This window comes from Ambystoma mexicanum, chromosome 12, assembly GCF_040938575.1.
Source record: "Ambystoma mexicanum isolate Mex_15411 chromosome 12, UKY_AmexF1_1, whole genome shotgun sequence".
NCBI lineage: Eukaryota > Metazoa > Chordata > Amphibia > Caudata > Ambystomatidae > Ambystoma > Ambystoma mexicanum.
Genome location: NC_090936.1, coordinates 161,224,896 through 161,239,303, shown reverse-complemented (window position 1 = coordinate 161,239,303; position 14,408 = coordinate 161,224,896). Strand labels below are relative to the sequence as shown.

General features: G+C 42.2%; 1 protein-coding gene across 1 annotated transcript in view; it reads right to left on the bottom strand.

Moving 5' to 3' along the window:
- The window catches only part of MYRFL (myelin regulatory factor like), a 942,772-nt gene that overhangs the window by 521,337 nt on the left and 407,027 nt on the right, over positions 1-14,408 (bottom strand). Inside the window, exon 12 of the mRNA XM_069629965.1 lies at positions 2,630-2,740. Within this exon, the coding sequence (XP_069486066.1) occupies positions 2,630-2,740 (111 nt within the window). The remainder of the gene's footprint in view (positions 1-2,629; positions 2,741-14,408) is intronic.

Here is a 14,408-nt window from a genome sequence, read left to right as displayed (position 1 = left end):
CGAGGCATTCCCGACTCTTCTGAACCTGCCAGCTGCTGAAACTAACGTGGAGAAGCCTGGGTCTGCTTGCTTCGGGGACCGGTGAGTAGTATAGCTAGGATCTGGTCGCCCTCCTGTAGTAGCCCATTGCTTTTCCCCGCTGTGTAAAAACAGCACCCTTTTGTCCGTACTCGCGCTCTGCTTCTGCTCGCTGTGGAGGCTGCGCTTGAGTCGCGGAACCTGTTCTTCTTCTGTTGTGCACTAACTGAACTGCCTGACTTCCTCCGAAGAGCTTCTCCTTTTGCCCGTTGGCACCAGCGTGTGCAGGTACTTTGAGCACAAGGCTCCACTCTTCGCAGGGCTCGGACTTCCATCTAGTTAGGTGCCTTGAAGGCGAACTGAGTCTAAAGCATTATCGCACTGCCTGTTTTCCTTCCCTTTCAGGTGGACTACACATTTCGTGCATATAACGCTTGCGACTGTCGTATTTGTATAAATATTGTGTTGATATGGTATGTGTTGGCTTAATATTGTGATATTGTGATTTTCTCGCTACGGTCATTGTTTTAAAGGCCTTAAAATAAATGTGTATATATTTTTGATATAACAACTGTTTGGAGTAGTTTGTAAGCGCTCTTGCTTGGTGTGCTCATTGCGGGCTTTCAGTCACCCTCACCCCTCTTGAGACCTAGTCTTGACCGCCGCGATCGCTACCTTGATTGGTCTGGCTCGTCCAGAGGTTACCCTCTTCCAAGTAATTAGGTTGGCCTTCTGAACTTCTGCGCCACCAGGACAGAGTTCAGAAATCCGTCTTAACACATACCTGCCACCACTCTCCACCGTGGTAGGTGTCCGTAAACAAGTGGCGGCACAATGTACTGGGCCATTGTGGCACCTGTCTCCAATCACCGCACCAATTACTTGCCTGTGTAGGAACCCGCCAGTTCAGACAGTATGCGCAAACACTAGAGGCACATCTCTGTCTTCTTCCATGTACACACATATTTCACATTACCCACTTTCACTTCCCCACCCGTTCCGTACTGTCTATTTTCCACACCCTTCTGCTGCCGCACTGTCCTCTGATGCACGCTTCCCTCTAACCAACCACCGGCCGCGTCCAACGTTGCCGACATTGCAGCGTACCGCAGGATAATGACACTGCGGTCCGCGGAGCGAACAGAGGAATGGGTCAGTGGAGCAGACCCATATATCACACATTTTTTGGGACGTACATTTCAGTCATTCTCACAAAAAGTAGTGGTCGGATTTCCCCCAAACACACAAAAGCATGCTTTCTAACGCAAGCCCCCGCTCCTGCCACAAATTTGGTGAAAATCCATCCAGCCGTTTGGCCTGTAGCCGTTCGCAAACCTTTTACCCATTCACATTTTTTTGGGACCCCCCCCTATAACTTTGCCCCACCCCCCACTAAACCTCACCAAACTTGGAGAAAAAAAAGAAGACAAATGTAACCAGAATATACTGCTGAACGGCAGTTGGAATGGGCTCAACCCTGTTCACCAAGCTTGCCCGCATCACTAGAGGCCCATGGGTCTCCTACAGACTAGTGGCTCTATGCTTCCACTCTGCCTTATGTCCAGACTACCAGATGATGGCTGTGTCTGGTAATATCACCTGTCCCTCTTTCTTTCTCTGTATAAAATGCTCCTTGATCTATCCCTCCCCTACTATGCACTTGATGGATTACCTGAAACACAAGATTCATCTGTCCTACACTGAGCTGGAGAGACTACTTCCCTGAAACAGCAACACTGCAGCTCCACTCTTAAATTGGACAGAGGCATACTCCATGTGGCCCAGGAGACTCAACCGTTGCATGTATCTCTGGCCCCATGGCATTTATATATTTCATCATGTCCTACTCAATGAAAGGATGTATGCCACAGGACCTTGACTCTCTTGCACAATGTGTTGTTCTTTACCAACTTCACCCCCACATTACCATTGAAGATTTCATGAATGGGATCAATGGGATTTCGCTTTTAATGACTGACACCCCCTTATCTTGCTCAACACCCCGCCCTTCTCTCCAAGACAGGATCTGCAATGCGGCCTCCGTGCTTAGCTGTGAAGACCTGGTCATCCACTCGTCTCCCTCACAACTTGTCTTCCTCACATCCCATCCGTGATCCTTGACAGGATCTTGAATGTACCCTACAGGTTTAGCTATAGCATTATTTCCTTCCATTAAGCCTCTCCAATTCATACTAATTGTGTCCAGAGGATGGCTATGGGCAACTGACTTGTTTTGGAAGCAAGACAATGCCAAGCAGCTTGGGTTTGATACCTGGTTCCACACTTAGAGGCTGGACTCTGGCTTAAACCCAATTTACATATATTATTTTTTGTAATGCCACACCTGTGCTGTTATGGTATGGGCTTTAACTCAATTGTTTTAATGCAATTTGGCACATTAAAAAGCACCAAATAAATGAATCGGCTTTGATGATGGTGCTTGGAATGTGCCTTCTTTTATGACCATGCAATGTTAACATAGTTCTTAAAATCACATTTTTATGTAGATTGTGTCCTGCTTGATTTCATTTGTACTTGCAATTGTACTCCTCATTTCCAATATACAGTATGCACTAACAAATCCTTTATTTAGTGAGGATTAAAAGTCTACCTTTGGTCTGGATTTGGTTTTCCCTTCTTGCGCATATTGTTAGCTGTCGTCTCACTGAAATGCAACCTTCCCAGGGTGACTTTTGTAACTTGGTCTCCTGGCAAACCAACTCTGCAAATCAAAGAAAGGAACACAGTGTGTCAAATATACAGAAAAAAGAGATGCAACCAACTAATTTACATGTACTAGTCTTTCAGCATGGGTCTGTTCACTGATATGAATTTCGCTTTCCTGCACAAAGCAGAACATGGATGCTTGCCCCTCGTCCAAACTTAACTATGCACCTAACAATGCTGGTCACATAATAATACAATGAGAGGGTTTGCATTACAGGCACTGAATTATTATTTTTTTTAAATTGGATATGATTCCATTTTGTGTAAAAGGGAATTGAAGGTAGGGTGCACACACACAGAAAGGTAGGGGTGTATTTAGTAGCAGTACCTGGGCTCTATCTTTGCTTTAGTGTTGGTGAAATTATTTTAATTATTAATTTTATTTAATTTGATTTATTTAATGGGAGCTACAGTCACCATTACAGGTACAATATTGATTATGCTGAGACATTTAGGTTAAGGAGTTGCTTGTAGTTTTCTTGGAGTGATTACGTGGCAGTTTCCATTTTGGGTGGCATTCCACTTTCTTACTTTCCAATCAACTAACCTTCTCATATTCTAAGACCTGCCCATACAGGTATATGGCTCTGGCTTGTCTGGAAAACTCTCTTTGTTACTGTGCAGTGGTTTTAAATGATCATAAAAACGTTCACAAAATACAAAAAAGAAGTAAAGGAGGAAATACAAAAAATAGAGGTAAAAGAAAAACAAAAAATTAATACATAACATTCAGTACAATTTCATACATTTAAGTAAACAATTTGCAAACCTTGACAACACAATTCACACACAAATTTCGTATACCATTACCTGTGAAGTTACAATTCTGAGATCACCATGTTCTTCTAAAATATTAACTGTCATACCTTATCCACTTCGCTAGGCGCCAATATTCACATAAACTTCTTAATATTTAGCAAATAATGGATCGATTTGTCGACATGTGTTTCAAGCGGAGCTCGGTGGCAGATAAGACCACTTCAATAAATTCAACCATGCAGTGGAATTTTAAACGGGAAAACGAAGGCAGCAGGCAATGAATGGCAAACAGTGGCCAGTGCAGCACAAAGTGTGAACACCCGGCCAAAGGAGCAACACCAAACTCGTGGGGCCCTACTTCATTGTCTGCAGAGACATATCGGACACAGATAAACAAACACAACAGATTGCTGAGAATCCATTGGAAAAATTCCACTGGATGGTTGAATTTCTTGAAGTGGTTTGATCTGTGGTAATCCCCAGCAGACCGGAGAGCCTGATAAGAAAGATACTCTAAGAACTAGAACAGCCAATGCAAGTCAAGGCAGACTGTGACAAAATATAGAAACCTGCATGTGAGAAATACGAGACACTATTGTACACTGAAGGTTAGTAAGGAGGGCAGTCCACTCTGATGCCACTCCTTGTCCTGATGATGGCGGGAGAAGAATTTGGCTCGAATGTTTAGCCAATGAACTCCACCTGAAACACGTTTCAACACAAGGATCCACTATTTGCTAAATACTAAGAAGTTTACATGAATATTGGTGTGTAGAGAAGTGGATAAGATATGGCAGTTGATCTAGGTGAAATTAATGTCTATGAAAGTGAGACATGAATGGATTCAGCCAAATGAATTAATTTGTGAGTATTTTTATATAGATATGTTATGTCAATATTTTTATATAGTTGTGTAAAGTGCTAATTTAACTATTGAAATGAAAATAATAAATAATAAATGAATAAGAAATGCAAACAGAATTTCCCATTTGTAATTTATTTGAGATATTGAAACACTAATTTAAAGGTGCTTTCTTCTGTTCGGTACAATTGGTCTTGATCAACATTTTGAATAAAAAATTCATGAGAGCCTGCACGATCAAGACCCAATCAGGCCCCCGTACTTATAATTTTCTTCTAATAAATTATACACCTTTCTACACACATTTAAAAGACTTGTGATTAAAAACATCCGATTTCCTTGGAGTAATCAAAGCCAAAGCATTATTCATTGATGTTTTGCTAGGTATATAGCCTGCAAACTCTCTTACATCTTGGGATACCCGCTTGAGTCCCTAGTCTTTCAAACATCTACAACAAGTTAAGATGTAGTTTCGTATAATAAATGTGTGTCAGGCTCCATGGACGTTGTTCAATATATCTCTGGTGAGTACAGACACTGGGAATGAGTTTTGAAAAAAATCTGTCATCGTAATTAGTTTAGTTTTTCAAATTGGCTGCACCATCAATTGAAGCACTGCAATCTGCATGTTCAAATTAGTAAAAATCCAGGTGTGTTACATTTCGATGAGTAGCAGCCAATTTGAGTCACCTGTTCATCACAGGGTTTAAAATATTGAGAAATCACTACAGACCTATTGTTCTAGATCAATATGATTACTATCATGTAGTACAGAGCTGGAGCCACCAATTTGGATCTTAATCCATATGGAAATTGTACTTAATTGTGCAAAATGCTGTAAACAAAGGTAGCCTAAATTCCACCCTTCTATATATCTGCAGAGGGTGTCCATTTTAATAAGGAGCATCATATGAAACCCTCCAGTCAAGAATGCCAATCCCACTTATCACACATCCAGATAACAACCATACCTGAGTATTGGTAGTATTTTCTGTAAATGGACTCATTTGAAAGGTAGACGACTAAAGCACCCATACTGATAATGAAACTACTTCAACTTCGCCGCAAGAAGAATTGAAATCATATCTACATGATTTTGTTCCTTCTGAAAAGATTTCTTACTGGAAACTCACAAATGTTGCTTCCTCCACTTCTTCCAAGGAACAGCCTGCTCACTTCCATGATATATTTTGTGAAGTATCCTTGCTAGTGAATCTCATCATTGTATTTTTCCATTTAGCCATGAAATATATCGAAGACCGCATCCAAAGAGTAATCTATAGGGGGCGATGAGTAAGTAAAGAGAATGAAAGACTATAAGAGGCTTGAGTAATCTATTTAATGTTTTGAAACCCTCAAGTAGAGGCTCACTCATGAACCATGTATTCCTGATAGGGGCATTGGATGTCATAATTGTAGGAGACGTAGAGGCTGTACAGTAAGTAAACAAGCTTTAAAGGGTGTAACATATGCCATGATGTTGCCAGTGTTGTTAAAATCACATGAAGCATCATTTGTAGGCCAACAGATCATTATAGCATACCGGAATCACAGACATTGCACTATTAATGGCAGATTTCCATTTGAAATACCCATCAAACCAAACCGGCAAGCCAGAAATGGTAAGACCTGTATTGATTTTGCACTGGGCCCCATGACCACCTACAGACAGATAATAGATACAGATGTAGCAGCAGAAGTAATTGAATCCAGAGTGATCATGAACTAGTTAAATTCCTTTCTCTATTGAAAACTCAATCAATGTTTTGTATCTCCCTTAAGATGATTTGAACGTCACCTCAATTAATATCATTTGTTCTGTTGGAGGGACAAATAGATTTGTGAAAGATGAATGTCTATTTATTTTTTGGGGTCTTTCTGTCACCTGAGGTACCTGGAAGTACTAAAACCCTATAAAGAATCCACCAAACTGCAATGACTTATATCCATGACATATATTTGCTTTTAATGTCATTTGGTTCACAGAGCCATAGCCCTGATCTAACAACCCCCACGTCCCTGCCAGCGCCCTCCACCAGGTTATGTTATTTTGATTCATACCACGCACCACTACCACCAGAGGGCAGTCTCCAGACGCTCTATCATGACAGCCCCATCATAAAATCTAGGACAGCAAACAGGATGTTTTTAATCTGAATATATATTTACTTAAAATAATAAACCAAGAAAATAAATACAGACTGCTTGTTTACAGAAAGGACAATGCAACATTCCTGCTATTGTCTCGCTAAACAACACATCATTCAGAAGAGACCGTTCAAAATTATGGGATTGGGCCTGAGAGGGTGCACAGAAATTTACTGCAAGCTTGTCTATCGTTAGCATTCATTACACTGCCCTGAGTTTCCTTGTGACTAAAAAGTTCAATAAAGTGTGTTAAACAAAAAAATCTATTGTGCACTTATCAAATGAAACCAGCAACCTATTGTCTCTAACAAGAAAGAGAAGTTACTGATATCTCACACAGTCATTTCTAAATAATTCTCATTACAAGTGACAAGATGTGTTGCAAGTATATGATGATCAGAGGAACATGTTTCTACATCAGTACTTCGACATGGCTTTTGGAAATGACTCAGGTTTTCCTGTTGAAATATATGGAAATGAACTTGATGTATTAAAGTGTCACACAGGTGGAAATGACTCAGGTTTTCCTGTTGAAATGTATGGGCATGAAATTGATGTATTCAAGTGTCACACAGGTGGAAATGACTCAGGTTTTCCTGTTGAAATGTATGGGCATGAAATTGATGTATTAAAGTGTCACACAGGTGGAAATGACTCAGGTTTTCCTGTTGAAATATATGGAAATGAACTTGATGTATTAAAGTGTCACACAGGCAACCCATACAAACAAAACATAGTACTTGGAAATAATATAAACCGGTGAAAACAACTTATCATGTTGACCTGTTTCTTGAAAGGAATTTTATAAGAATGTGTGTAGGAGGCAATGTGGTTTTCCTGCCAATATTGTCATGCATTACAGTGGCTAAACCGCATGGGCAGAGTAGAAAGGGGTGGGGTCCTTTGTATGAAATTGTCACCACACAACTAATTTGGCGTATTGTTTCTGCTAGGAAATTAAAATGTATCTCTCATCAGAAGAGAAAACAATCAAAACAGACATTAAATACAACCAATGTGTAAATTAAATAGTTCATCTATGACATCACCTTTATCACCCCAAACCCACATAAAACAATAGATTATGGTTTCACCTCATCCCTCTTGAATCCCAGAAAAACACTAACCAAATTTCACACAAACTATAGAATTAAAAATTAAACAAAGACAGGAAATGAATGCCAGTCATGCAGAAGTCTTCTAACCTACAGAAAAAAGGACGGCTAACTACAAAGTAATAACTCATAAATCTGACCCCACATGACCTGCTTATTGCAAGAAAAACAAATACTAAGGGCCCGATTAAATAGCACGCTTCACTGCACCTTTTCCTGACGTCCGGGCACCACAATTATTCTCCAGTGGACCTGGGCGTCAGCGTAGAGCACGACAGTGCACGGCCTGCAATCCGCCTGTTTTCATGGATAACGGGCGGATTGGATTGCAAGTCTCGGCAGCATTTTCATTAAACAGTGAGTTCATCGCAATTTAACGGAAGTGCTGGTGGGAGCACCTCGGCAGCACCTGTAGTGTATTATGTTGGTGTGTATTTGGATAAAAAGTGACTTGCTCTGAAATGTAAAAGAAAAACCCTGGGTTTTACCGAGTCCATGAAATGAATAGATGTGTGTCAATATAGGGGACTGGATATATAGTGCATTTCAATGTTTGCTCGATTAATGGGCACATTTCTATTATAAATTAAGTGGGTAGAAGGAGGCCAGATGGAATTAATGGGGACCAACCAGACAGTGCCCCAAACGGACGGTAGACAATAAAAAGAAAATTGGACACAATACAAATGCCCAAAAGTCAGTTAAATAAGGAAGGAACTTTATTTATTCAGGTGTGTCAGTACAATATATATGTCACGTGTGATATAAGCAACAGTTATATATATATATATATATATATATATATATATAATGTGTGATATACATAAACATATATGTGTTTGTCCTTCCAAGTGTATTTGCCCCTACAGCGTGGGCAAAACTTAAAAGGTGTCCTCTCCATAGCTGAGGCAATAAAAACTGGTGATAACAACCCCAAGGGAAAGATAGGGGAGAAAGAAAGACATTCTCGACGAGAAGATAAAAGTTCGAACCCCCACTCTCCCTACTGTATGTTGGCCGGCGAGGCCTGGCCACGTGTTCGGCAGCGCCGAGGGATCTCCTCCGTCTCTTCCTCTCAGTCGAAAACTTGCACGGCGGAGAAACAGCTTCACAGCTAACGTCGAGGGGAGGGATCTTTACAATAAGTATATATTAAGGACCGAGGTCCGTAGTAATTGTTTTGCAATGTCTCTCTAGGAGCTCCGCGTAAGGCGATCATAAGCTGGGTGGAAAAAAACAATCGGAGGGACCTCGACGCGTGAGGGATTGTGGGTACAACGCACGTCACTATAGAGATAGTGTTACAGACACGCCTTGTCGACGTCCCCTTTTCGACTACGAAAAACAAAATGCAATACTCCGCAGTGACCACTGGATGTCGGACATATGCACAGCATGTGATTCTAAGCAGATTAACAAACATCAGAAAAACATATATCTTGCGTGATATTATGTGCCACACACACACCATGCACAGTGGTGAGTGGGTGTACTTACCAGTGCTATCCGGGGCACTCCTCCACACCACCCAACCCAAACTGCCACCAGAGAGGTACTGTGCGCATTGGCGCCACTTTTTGGCTGACGCGATAGTGGAGGAGTGTCATGAGAATAGGCTTGGTAAATCACTGATACCGAAAGTGCCGGTTGCTAGGTTGGTTTCCAGCCAATCCTAGCAACGGGCTCATAGGTTCCGGAACTGGTGCTTGTTGCACACGGTCGGGCCCGATTCTGATGTTGGCGCAGTGAGCGTGCTAAAGAGCATGCTTCACTGCACCAAATCTGGACGCCCAGGCTCCACCATTATTCATAAGTGGGCCTGGACGTCCTCAGAGTGCACGACAGTGCACCGCCTGCTTTCCGCCTGCTTTCCGCCTGCTTATGGAGACAATGGGTGAAATGGAAAATCTCAGCAGCACTTTCGTGAAATAACAACAAAATCGGTATTTTACGAAGGTGCTGCAGCAGTTTCAATAGAGGGGTCTTCAAAGTGACAGTCACGGGTAACAGAGCTTGCATTGTCAAAGAGATCTTTGGTATGGTTGTATGTCACTTGTTTGTTGTCTTAGGCATGGTTAATGCCCAACACTGCTCCGATTGTGTGCATTCTTCACTGATGTCATTTGTATGCTGTCACCATTCTACTTGGTGCCCTGTTGTGAACTCCTGCCATGTGCTCTACCATGTATTTTTCTTGTATCAATGTCAGACTGTATGTAACGTGCCATTAGCCCTTTTTTGGTTCACCTGTGAATCTTCGCCACAGGGAATAAGGGCACTCCTCCACAAAACCATCACAAAAGTGGTATCGTATCTGCGCGCCACTTTAAGGCAGGTTCTAAAGTGGAGGAGTGCCACAAGAATAGCCGTGTTAAATGTAGTGGTTGCTAGGTTGGTTTCCCGCCCATCCGCGCAACCGCCACATATATTCCGAAAGTGGTGCATTTGTTCCGACTTTGGAAGAATGCGCCAACTTCAGAATAGGTCTTAAGTACCAAGAAGTTTGTTAACGCTTTCTGTGACCTTTTCAGTACTTAAGACCCACACTGCCACCAAAGAGGTACTGTGTATTTGCGCCACTTTTTAGCTGACGCAAAAGTGGAGGAGTGTCATGAGAATAGGCTTGGTAAATCACTGATACCGAAAGTGCCGGTTGCTAGGTTGGTTTCCAGCCAATCCTAGCAATGGGCTCATAGGTTCCGAAACTGGTGCTTTTTGTAAACGGTCGGAAAAAAGCCCCCGCTTCAGAATAGGTGTTAATTACCGAAAATGTCAGTAACCCTTTATACCTTTTTTTTCGGTAATTACCACCTCGTTGAGAATCGGGCCCTAAGCGAAAAGAAAACAGCAGGCACTCTTTGAATCAAAGAGGGACGCCACAGCAAGCCAATAAAAAAGCATGCATTTATCCACATATTCCAGTCCCTCCATGCCCTGAACATTTTATACCAATACTTTTGTCTCACATCGGTGGCAAGGAAGTGCCCCCCGTAAGTCAAAACAGATAAAGGGAATTCTTCCAGATGGTATACATAGAAACTGCTGGGTAGCCTGCATATTGTGTTTCATATAGGGTCAATTCCCTCCTGTCGCATTCCCAGGTCCACAATGGGCTCTAGTTTTACAATCCATCACCGCTGAGTAAGCTGCAAAAGCGCTGATCTTCTCAGAGAAGATCACCACAAGCACCTCCAAACAGGTCACCCCCCGCTTAGTAAGCCTCAAAAGCGGAAGCGTTCCACTACACCACAGGCAGGCTCCCGCGACAGGTGGTTACCAAGATGTGCATCACCAAGGCCATCACTGCATTCAAGGAACCATGACACTGCAGCCCCTTTGACAGTGCCAGTCTCAGACTGGCAAGAGGATCCGTATGACCCAGACCCTAGGGATGACCCAGATAGGGACTTCTCCAATTTGGATATGCAGGACGATGAGCCAGAGGAAGTGGCACTTCACAGGGATGCGCCGGGTCAAGGTACGGATGAATGGGACACCTACATTATTGAGAAACCACAATAACATGGCTCACCGGAGGGGGTCATTTGCCACCAGATGATGTCATGTCTTTTCAGACTATAATAGCTAAGGCAGCTAAGTTGTGTAAGCTTCAGGTTTCCTGCAAGGGAAAGAAGTCTGTGGTCTACGAGCATAGGGACAAACGCATATGATCAGTGACAACCATCCTAAAATATTATCTAGTCTCATGCTCTGGTTTCTGGGCTGGAGAAAGAATATAAGGCCCCTGATACAGCACCCTTTTGCATAACGGGACCCCCTAAGCCTGACTCTGTAATCATCGTTACGGCAAGAAAGAGGCTAGCTAACCCTGCCCACAACACTGACAGCTCCTCCAGACAAAAAAGGTTGGAAGCTGGAAATCATGGGCAGGAAAGTATCACCAGCAGCTTCACTCCCTTAATGTGGGTTCAGACAGACGGGCACCGGTTTGGTACTGAGTGGATAGGCCCGGATGAAGGCAACAAACTTCAGGCCTGAGGTGCAGGCCCAGATCCTGGACATGCCTTTTAATGGGCAGGAACTTTTCAGCAAAAAAATAGATGATCACCTCAAAGGAATCAAATCTGATATGTATACAGCAAGGGCGATAAGCTCGCTGATAGATAAAGACAAAGCCTGCCGTCCCTTTTGTGCCTTTTGCTGCTCCAGCGTGAGATACAGAGGGAACAACAGATCTTTCAACACCCAAGTATCCTCCTCCACCTTGTACCAAGCTGGAAACTGCCAATAGCACATCAAAGCTCTCTTGCTCTTCTGCCTCTCAATCCCACTAACAAACCCCCCCAAGCCTCCTTCCATTGCAGATCCGCCAGAGCACCAAGAGACCACGCAAGTTGCAACAGTTTGCGGTACAAGACTTAGTAAGATTAACATTAACATCCAGTGTTCAGTTCATGGGCAAGGTTTGCTAACTCTTTGCTGCTCACCATCTTTTGCCCTGACCCTATTTCTCTCTCGAGTGCACTCTCTTCCTCTCCGTCATGTCTCTGCCACTTTGTATCGCAGTAGGTGATGGGTTTTCTGACGACACATGTGCAAGTTTCCTATTAGATTTATTCTGCACATCAGCTGTCAGGATTTCTGCCACCAGATTTGGGCGCACTTCCCTTTGAGAGAGGCAGCTCAATCGGTTTGTTTTCTTTAGAGCAACTGGACACTTAAAGCCCCCAGTTTGTCATCAAGGTCTTGGAGTCTACATCCATTTCTGCAACACTCCAGCGTGAACTAGAAACATCAGAGTGAATGCACCACATGGCATTGCCATGAAAAGAAGGATTCAAATGAGTCTTTAATATACTCCATAACCTGGACTCATTTGTACAAGTGATACTGTTAAAAAACAAGCATGCAGTGAGCTTACCATTTTTCTGAGCATACTCCTCTCCATGAAAGTGTATTGATGTGCATGCTTAACTAAACTGCAATGAAAACACTTTCATAGAATCTCAATAAACTATTTTTGTGATTTTGTCTTGCTCTTCTGTCATCATCTTCCTCGCCCACTGTGTGATTTCCCTTGGTTCACCCATCTTATTTTTTGCAACTGAGTGCAAGGGTATGCCTGGAGAAGATGTTCCAACTTTCCATGTTTTATCAAACTACACTACCACTGGCTGACTACTTAATGTGGCCGGAAGAAAGAAATCAAAAGGGAACAAAGGTAGAAAACGGGTATAAAACAAAAACATGTTGTTTGCATTTAACAAATATTATATATTTGAATCTCCCTCTTATGTGTGAATTCCCAAAGAGCACAAACTGTAGTTAGGTAGCAGCAAGCTTTAGGCTCATCCTGCCGGTTTCCCGTCCCGGACAGATTTTAAGGCAATGTACAGGTGGTGGTAAGTCGTCCACTCATCACTCCCAGCTCACCTAGGAACTGGGGATGCTGAGTGGAGGGATTGGATGTTGGGGCCAGTCAGAGCCTAATTGCTGAAGACCAGTAAAAGAATGGAAATGCCTCTGCATGGCTATGCATGCCCATGCAGAGGGAAGACCCACACAGATTCTCAGGAAGGTGACTGAATGGGGGTTTGTTTAGCGCATTGTTGAGGGGGTGTCCTGCCACCATGTGCATGCATCTTGCCAATGGACACTGCACAACATCTGCCTGGAAGAAGTACTTCAGGGAGAAAATGAAAATTGTTTTCTTATGCACTTTTTAGTCAGGGTGATTTGCTGATTTGCTGATTAATCTATTTTTTTCTTTTATTCACTATGTATATATGATTTATATATGAATATTATTGCACTAGAAAGTTTGACGACTTGATTAATAGACATCAAATTAATGGATGTGTCAAATATTAACTAAGAAGTGTAATTAATTTCTTAATATCTTGTATCAAGATTTGTTGAATGTGTAAAGTTTTAAAAACATATTTTTAAACTGTATCACATTACAATAAATAAATAAAAAAATGAAAATTGTTTTCACATTTAAAAAAATTAAGCATGAATGTCTGTTGTAGGTCTGATCTGCATTGCTGATCTCACACTCTCCCCATTGGGTGTCTGATCATTCACTTGCCCGGCTGTATCTGCAAGCCCTCTCTCTTACTCATCCAGCTCTCTCCCCCTTGCAATTTCGCAGTCTCTTGTTATCCTCTCTCATCTCGAGGCTACTTTACCTCTGTGTCTAGGATATCTTGCATATATCTGCATCTCTGATATCTCTATAACCTATGTGCCAGCAATCAATCTTGCTCTTCTGTGTCCTTAGTTCCTTCTGTGTCTTTGATCACTTCCAAACTTAGGGGTACGTACCTTTGTGTCTTTGATCCCTCATTTACCTTTCAGGTATCTTTTAACCCCTGTTCCCCTGATCTCAATAGCACCCTTTAACTGATACAGTGATACTGTATCACTGACCTCGGATTCCCTTTCGTACAACAATTCAGGAAACCATTAAAGACCTGGCTCTTTGTTCAAGAATAGACTCTACCCTCATATACTATGCAGGAAACGTGTACACATGTTCTACTGTCATTATGCACGGTCTGTGGTATTGATGTTTGGCAAAACGAAAGTGTGACCAAAGTAAAAGTAAAGTGTATTTCAGATACATTTCCTACGCCTCCTCTCATATATGAATAAATGTGGTCACAGTTAGAGATCAGGTGACTTTTAAAAGTCCTCACATCCTGAAAAAAATAAATACATGGAACAATGGTTGCATAGCTTTGTATGGCCCACCAGGTCAAGAAAAATAGGAAACAATATGCAGTCATTGGGCTAATGCAAATAAGCCAGGTCAA